This window comes from Salvelinus sp. IW2-2015, unplaced genomic scaffold (assembly GCF_002910315.2).
Source record: "Salvelinus sp. IW2-2015 unplaced genomic scaffold, ASM291031v2 Un_scaffold1895, whole genome shotgun sequence".
In the NCBI taxonomy this organism is placed as follows: domain Eukaryota; kingdom Metazoa; phylum Chordata; class Actinopteri; order Salmoniformes; family Salmonidae; genus Salvelinus; species Salvelinus sp. IW2-2015.
In genome coordinates this window covers 54,621-63,369 of record NW_019943256.1, presented here as the reverse complement: position 1 = coordinate 63,369, position 8,749 = coordinate 54,621, and the positions used below count along the sequence as shown (strand labels likewise).

Here is an 8,749-nt window from a genome sequence, read left to right as displayed (position 1 = left end):
CAGACCAGGATGTAGATACATTATTATGGATATATAGACACCCCAGACCAGTATGAGATACATATGTATGGATATATAGACACCCCAGACCAGGATGTCAGATACATATATGTATGGATATATAGACACCCCAGACCAGGCATGAGATTACATTGGTATGGATATTATATAGACACCCCAGACCAGGATGAGAATACATGTATGGATATATAGACACCCCAGACCAGGATGTAGATACATTATGTATGGATATATAGACACCCCAGACCAGGATGTAGATACATTATGTATGGATATATAGACACCCCAGACCAGGATGTAGGTACATTATGTATGGATTTACGGATGTGTGTATAGACATAGCCATCCTGGGATTTCACCTCTGTTATACTAGCTGTGATAACAGTTTTCCCATGTGGAGCTATTTACAGACTTCATATTGCATAACAAGGCTATAGACATTATTTTCTCTCCAATTCTTCCACTATTCTTTGAAATTTGCAACAAAAAAATAATAATATGTCTTTCACAAAGGACCCAACGTTAGTGGAAACTGCTGCGGTTCCTAAACTGGTGGTGAGGATTACACTTGTATCACAAAGATCACTCACATTCAAAGAGGAYGAATATTTTTTGAAGAACTGCAAATTCAAACTTTTATTTTCTCAAAACCAACACACTTTCAGAAACATTTAATAAACATTGAATTGCGTCTTAGGAAAAATTATTTACATATAATCACATTAACTTRATTTGTACACATTTATTTTTCTTTAACCTCAGTATAAAGTAAAAGGAGAACACAAACGCTTTTCGCAGTAGACGGTGAATTCCCATCCTAAACTCAGCAATCAAATACGTGGAATTACAAGGATAAAGTCAACCCTATTAAATTAATTATTAAATGAATTACATTTAAAAGCGATATGTACTGTATACACAGTGTACAAAACATTAAGGACACCGTCCTGATATTGAGTTGAAGGTAACATGTCTCCTCCCCTTCATCTACATTGATTGAAGTGGATTTAACAAGTGACATCAATAAGGAATCATAGCTTTCACCTGGATTCACCTMGTCAGTCTACGTCATGGAAAGAGCAGGTGTTCATAATATTTTGTCCACTCAGTGTACATTTGTAGATACAGTTTTTAGACTGAACAAAAATATAACCGCAACATGCAACAATTTCTACGATTTTACTGAGTTACACTTCATAGAAGGAATATTCATTAGGCCCTAATCTATGGATTTCATGACTGGGCAAGGYCACAGCCATAGGTCGGCCTGGGAGGGCATAGGCCCACCCATTTGGAAGACAGGTCCACTCACTGGGGAGCCAGGCCAATCAGAATGGGTTTTCCCCACAGAAATACTCCTCAGCGTGGAGAGTGGCCTTTTATTGTCCACAGCACAAGGTGCACCTGTGTAATGATCATGTTGTTTTAATCAACTTCTTGATATGCCACACCTGTCAGTTGTATGGATTATTTTGGCAAATGAGAAATGCTCACTAACACGGATGTAAACAAATTTGTGCYCAATTTGAGAGAAATARATTTTTTTGTGCATATGGAACATTTCTGAGATCTTTTATTTCAGCTCATGAAAAATGGCACCAACACCTTCACATGTTGCAAGGATATTTTTGTTCAGTGTACATGATGTAGAACAGTAGATACAACCTATAGTGTGTCTGCAGTATTTACACATGGACATTTTAAGGTCTAAGAGCACACATTGATCACTGAAAGGCACCACGCCCAATTCTCCAGGGACCATAACAGTAAGTGCTTTCATTGTCTCACTCTGTCATGGCCTAGGTAGAGCTGTGTGAGTGGGGCATCTTCCTCACACCCGTCTCTCCTCACCTCACCTGAAGGAACAAACATAGCCTCCATCAGTAACATGATTACAATGTGGTGTCCGATTGATTCCATGTTAATACCTAAACTGGGTTTATCGTTACTAACGTCTAGCATTAGGAGATCAGTATCAGCTCAAACTGATCTTTTGAACATGTAATGAATTATTTATTGACCCTTTAAAATCTGCAGTTGACAGTGAGTGTAACACCAGGGACGATGCAGATCAAGGTTGTATGTACCAGGTGGGGTTTACTGATCACTGGTGCGCAATGGATGGCCCCCCCTTCAAGGCTGACATCAGTCCAGTAGGCTTTGGGCCGGCGAGCTGCATTGATGGCCCCCCTTCAAGGCTGACATCAGTCCATAGGCTTTGGGCCGGCGAGTTCCATGATGGCCCCCCTTCAAGGCTGACATCAGTCCAGTAGGCTTTGGGCCGGCGATTTCCATTGATGGCCCCCCTTCAAGGCTGACATCAGTCCAGTAGGCTTTGAGCCGGCGAGTTGCATTGATGCCCCCCCTTCAAAGGCTGACATCAGTCCAGTAGGCTTTGGGGCCGGCGAGCTGCATTGATGGCCCCCTTCACGGCTGACATCAGTCCAGTAGCTTTGGTCGGAGAGTTCCATTGATGGCCCCCCTTCAAGGCTGACATCAGTCAGTAGGCTTTTGTCGGCGAGTTCCATTGTGGCCCCCCCTTCAAGGCTGACATCAGTCCAGTAGGCTTTGGGTCGCGAGCTGCATTGATGCCCCCCTTTCAAGGCTGACATCAGTCCAGTAGGCTTTGGGTCGGCGAGCTGCAATGATGGCCCCCCTTCAAGGCTGACATCAGTCCAGTAGGCTTTGGGCCGCGAGTTGCATTACAGACAAAACATCACAAATGGATTGAGTTTTACAGCAGATCCTCCTGATCCCCAGCACTTTATGGACTCGTCATAATACTTGTGATGTAGCCAAAAATATATAAAAAAATGCACACACACACTTGAAACAGTGAATTTCTTGATCGGCATGAGACCTCCGTAGCCCGTAGCTACCGACAAACCATCGGTCAAACTTTGCTTCCTCCTCCTGACTTGTGGCTGTTATTGTCCATCCATCCCTTCATTTATCTAGTCTGTCTGTCTCTTCCTGTGTTCCCCCTCGACACCACTATTATGCTGACTGAGTCTTTCTCCTCAGCTATGCACCGGGACAACCATTATTGAAGGCCACAAATCACATTCCAGAGGTCGGTAGGGTCACAGTGTTTCCTTGGGTTACATTGCTCAACTGCTAACGTGGGGTTGTAAGTGTGCTGGTAATGTAGTTCACTCATACCATAGGGTCCCCACTGATAACACGCTTCTTTGGTTGGATCTGCTTGCTATCTAAAGTTATTTACAGTTCTGATAGTGTGCGCAATTATTATTCTCTTACCTTTGGGTTACAGTTGGTRAGAGCGCTGGTGAGTGACTCGACATTCCCGTTGAGTGTTTTGACCTCAGCCTCCTTCAGAACCAGTCTCTCTCCCTGCAGGCTCTTCTCCTCCCTCAACCGGTTCTGTTCCTTCAGCAGGGTCTCTACCTGCCTGTCGTGGTTCTCCCGGATCTCTAGCAGCAGCCTGCTGCCCTCCGCCGCCGTCACGCTGCGGTTTTGACGACACTGCTGGAGGTCAAGGGTCAGATGGCTGTTCTGGACCTCCAGGCTACTGGACTGGGCCTGGATGTTTGCCACCTGGATGAAGATGATAACATATTGTAGCAAATTCTTGGGGTATCCCCAACCGGGACTTGAACCCGGGTCCATCGACCGTCAAGCCAACACCTTAACTGTTACGCTAAGAGGTCCGAACCTCTTGACAAGGTCGCTAGGTGTTGGCTTAAGGTCACTACATTATGTTTAATTAAGATGCTCTACAGAGCCAGGTTGCTGTATGTTTGTTTATAGAAAGCGATATGCAAATATACTTTTATTGATTAATTGATTGATACTGTAGGCAGTTGGGTAAAGCAGAAACAGACTGGGACACTGGCTAACCTGTAAACTCCAAGCTAAATTGAACATAGCAATACTTTCAAAGTATGTTACATATATATTTGACCCAGGTCTGGTGTACTCTACATACCTTGTTCCCCACYTTGTCCAGGTATTTCTGGAACTTGTCCTCAACCTCTTTAGACAGGTTGGAGCATCTGGCCCTGATGTTCAACATCTGCTCTGTCTGCTTCTCACAGGTCAGGTGAAAGGTCATGGAGTGGGGGAACAGGTTGTCGATGCGCACCAGGAAGTTACTGGTCACCATTTGGATCCCCTCCAGAGACTTGGCAAAGTCCTCTTTACACTTCTGGGTGTAGAGTGTCAGGTGTTCCTTCAGGTTGTTGTTCTCCCTCCGCAAAGAGATGGTCTCAAGGTTGTGGGCGTCACGGTCCTTGATGGCATTGTCCCTCTCGATGCGGATGTACTGGCTGGTCTGGGTGAAGTTGGCTTTGATCAGTTTGATCATTGCTGCCTGCTGGGAGTTCAGAGACTGGAGGGTTTTTACCTCGGCTGAGGAGAAAAGATATTACAGCAGAAAGTGTTACTTGTTGTTATTAGATTGAAATGTTTGGGTCAAGGTACTGTGTCACTGTGTCATGTCTCTATCACAGTATTAGAATAGAACGCACTGCTTAAGCCTGAGTGACAAAGTAAAAATAGTAACGTACTGTTAGCAGTGGCGACGATGAAAGGGTTTTGAAAAGAGGTGGTGGGAACCCGGACATGGGTYGCACGGCTCATCTCTATTTTCTTCTTGTCTGCTTCACACTGGCTCTGTGGAGGAAAGAAAGTGTCAGGTTTGGTCTTCATTAATGTTAGCTATGCTCCTCTAATTGAAGTAAACTGTCACTTTTTGGGAGAAACGTTAGTGTGTAGATATCCTTGCATTATAGTCATGTAAGTGCAAAAACATTTTCTCTGTATATTAATTATTTCTCAGATTTAATGCCAAAATAATTCCTGCACACTAAATGCTTCTAGTGCTGTACGTCAGCTCACAATTTCAAAATGAACAAAAGATGAGCTAGTATCTATTTATATTGCATCATAATGTTACAGTCCCATCTCCTCACCGCTTTCAGTATGAGGGCTTTGATCTGCTCCCCGGAGGCATTAGCTGCTTTCTTCAGCAGGGCCACCTCTCCCTCCAGGGCTGTCTTCTCAGCCTTCCTGGCCCCCAGCGCAGCTCCCAGGTCAGATTTATCCTTCCTCAGGTTAATGTTGTTCTCGCTGATCCTGTTCAAACTCTGCTCCAGCTCCTCTACTCTCCTCTCTTCAGCAGACTTCTCTGGCTGGCCGTAGACCAGGAACAGCACCAGGCTCACGATGATGAGGGACTGGATCAGAGAGGAGAAGAAGAAGACCACCCTCATGTAATAGCCGCAGCTCTTTCCCTTTGGRTTGTGGATGTCCTTGGCCTCCAGGCCAAACTTGGCCTGTGAGTAGCTGTTGCTGCTGTACATCTCTGCTGGATGTCGGTGTGGTCAAGACGAGGGTATTGAKAAGTCAATGGAGGTCTCTTTGGTTTCTCAGGGGAATTTCCCTCCCTCAAAAGCTCTCTTGGTGCTCTCTCACAAAGTGCTGAAGCCTCAAAARGAGTAATCTCTTAGGTTACTAAAGTTTAAAACGAACCAGAGTCAAATTCTCTTTGTCAGTAGTCCTGTATCTATGTAAAGGGTGACCCTGAGGACCATGTTTATAAACGCTGAGGCACACTTCCTACGCTGTGACTCCTTCCTGGCCCTCCCCTGGCCCCTGGGTAGCCCGGCCCAGCTAGCGTACCGCTCCAGAGGTTAGCATAACTTCACCCTGCGCTGCGGTCAGCAGGGACGTCTGGGCTGACATCGCTTTCACATCGCTTTCACTGCACAGCCCTCCTACAACTGTCAGAGACTATCATCACAGAATAACATATCAAATATATTGAACTAAAACGACAATGTACATAGACATAGCAAATCCATAGAGTAATGTCATGAGTTATTTGCAGATGGAGCATGGCTGAAGGACTGATCCATCTTGGTATGTTAGTGTGAACATCTATCTTATTGTTTTATAATGTCAACCCAATAGGAGCTGAGATACCCGTCGTTTAATTTGAAAATAAAAAGCATTACAAAAAAAATATTAGAAATGAGGTTGAGATATCATGTTGGGAGATACGTTGCCTCCCAGACACCAGCCCAGGATTCTCACAGTCAGACCTCTCTCATCCCTCCTAGACACCAGCCCAGGCTTCTCACAGTCAGACCTCTCTCACCCCTCCCAGTCAGACCTCTCTCACCCCTCCCAGTCAGACCTCTCTCACCCCTCCCAGTCAGACCTCTCTCACCCCTCCCAGACACCAGCCCAGGCTTCTCACAGTCAGACCTCTCACCCTCCTAGACCACCAGCCCAAGATTCTCACAGTCAGACCTCTCTCACCCCTCCCATGACACCAGCCAGGCTTCTCACAGTCAGACCTCTCTCATCCCTCCTAGACACACAGCCCAGGCTTCTCAGTCAGACTCTCTCATCCCTCCCTAGACACCAGCCCAGGCTTCTCACAGTCAGACCTCTCTCATCCCTCCCAGACACCAGCCCAGGCTTCTCACAGTCAGACTCTCTCACCTCCCTCCTAGACACCAGCCGGATTCTCACAGTCAGACCTTCTCTCACCTCACAGACACCAGCCCAGGCTTCTCAAGTCCAGACCTTCCCACCTGCACAGTCAACCTCTCTCTCCCTCCCAGACACCAGCCAGGCTTCTCACAGTCGACCTCTTCATCCCTCACAGTCAGACTTCTCACCCTCCTAGACACCAGCCCAGGCTTCTCACAGTCAGACCTCTCTCACTCTCTAAGCACCAGCCCAGGCTTTCCATCAGAGCCTCACCCTCACTAGACACCAGCCCAGCTTCTCACAGTCAGACCTCTCTCACCCTCCTGACACCAGCCCAGCTTCTCACAGTCAGACTTCTCTCACCCCTCGACACCAGCAGATCTCACAGTCAGACCTCTAACACCTCCCAGACACCCAGCCAGGATTCTCACAGTCAGACCTCTCCTCACCTCCAGACACCAGCCAGGATTCTCACAGCAGACCTCTCTCACCCCTCCTAGACACCAGCCCAGGCTTCTCACAGTCAGACCTCTCTCACCCCTTCCCAGACACCAGCCAGGCTTCCAGCAGTCAGACCTCTCACCCTCCCAGACACCAGCCCAGGCTTCTCACAGTCAGACCTCTAACACCCTGCTCCCAGACACCAGCCAGGCTTCTCACAGTCAGACCTCTCACCCCTCCCAGACACCAGCCCAGGCTTCTCACAGTAGACCTCTAACACCCCTCATGACACCAGCCCAGGATTCTCACAGTCAGACCTCTAACACCCCTCCAACTGACACCAGCCCAGGCTCTCACAGTCAGACCTCTCTCACCCCTCCCAGTCAGACCTCTCTCACCCCTCCCAGACACCAGATGTGGACATGGCCCGTGCAGCACTGTGGGAATAGTTGTTCTTTTATGATCCCTGAGAGGAGGACAGTTCCTTATTGTTGTTCTGTTAACTCCTCTATCGTTGCTGCCCCTGCGTCTGTGTGCTGCCTGGGGAACAGGAAATAGCATCTGCATGTGTGGATCACATTGTTCATTAATTTGTGGATGGAATGATGTGATTAGGAATTTGGCATGTGGGTTGTTTAGCATGATAGCATGGCGTTTTACTCCGAAATGTGATTTTCTATATTTAWTCAGAAGTTACTGGAATTTCTGTTTTGTAATATATTTTTGTACGATTGTTAAAATATTTWACAATATAAAACATACACATACAAACTACAACATACAGATGCACACCTACATAACCCTGCCCAGACCCACCTACTCACACCCCCCATCTCCTCTCTGCCAAATAGCCTCAAACTGCACAATTGTGTTTCTCTCTGTTGCCCACGCACTTTCAACATTTAGATAATAAAGCATTTGACCTTTGGTTGATTGGTTGATTTCTAGTGTTTAAGTATATGTTATTTCAAGATGATTGAAGAGCATTTGTGTGTCTGGGGGGCTGCTGTGAGCACTGAGTGAAGGGCTGAAAGATGTATTTTTAGAAGAATTGCGTACAGGCATAAAACTTGGGTCTAATATACTCGAAAGTCTACTAAAGTGAGACTTTGTTCTTGTGTTTCTTGGCTATTTACATTGAAAAGCAACCTAGCTTGAGAACAAATCAATGCTTGAGAGACCTCTACTAGTGAGACTCACTGGATGACTCCAGTGGCCCTGTTACCAAGGTAACCTTCATTTTTTTATTTAACCAGGTAAAGTTGACTGAGAACACATTCTCATTTTACAGCAACGACCTGGGGAATAGTTACGGGGGGGAGGAGGGGGGATGAATCAGCCAATTGTAACCTGGGGATTATTAGGTGACCGTGATGGTATGAAGGCCAGATTTGGGAATTTAGCCAGGACACCGGGGTTAACACCCCTACTCTTACAATAAGTGCCATGGGATCTTTAGTGACCACAGAGTCAGGACACCTGTTTAACGTCTAATCCGAAAGACAGCACCCTACACAGGGCAATGTCCCAAATCACTGCCCTGGGGCATTTGTTTTAGACCAGAGGAAAGAAATAGTGCCTCCAACACCACTTCCAGCAGCATCTGGTCTCCCATCCAGGYCCAACCTTAGCTTCAGAGGCCAGCCAGCAGTGGGGTGCAGGGCGGTATACTGCTGGCTCAAAGCAGCAGCCGAAACATTTTGTCTGTGATATTTTGGTTAGAAGACTCAGATCACAGAATATTAGATTAAATCGAGKAATATACCACATCACTTCTTACTAGTAATACATTTCATGTTTTAGAAACATTGCTAAGCGTGCTCAT

The 8,749-nt window shown here is 46.4% G+C and overlaps 1 protein-coding gene across 5 annotated transcripts; it reads right to left on the bottom strand.

Annotated features, from left to right (window-relative positions):
* Nucleotides 1–627: 627 nt before the first annotated feature.
* Nucleotides 628–5,789, bottom strand: plvapb (plasmalemma vesicle associated protein b). Of its 5 annotated transcripts, XM_024139737.2 has the most exons (6): nt 4,956–5,789; nt 4,551–4,656; nt 3,971–4,392; nt 3,283–3,579; nt 2,109–2,179; nt 628–1,877 (listed from the first exon to the last, which is right to left on the bottom strand). In XM_024139737.2, exons 1-5 carry the CDS (start codon nt 5,343–5,345, stop codon nt 2,126–2,128), a joined length of 1,269 nt encoding a protein of 422 aa, XP_023995505.1. In that variant the 5' UTR covers nt 5,346–5,789; the 3' UTR covers nt 628–1,877; nt 2,109–2,125. The 5 variants fall into 5 exon arrangements, with proteins under 5 accessions (XP_023995505.1, XP_070295857.1, XP_023995506.1 ...); XM_070439756.1 differs by having other exon boundaries at nt 628–2,179; XM_024139738.2 differs by lacking the exon at nt 2,109–2,179.
* Nucleotides 5,790–8,749: the final 2,960 nt, after the last annotated feature.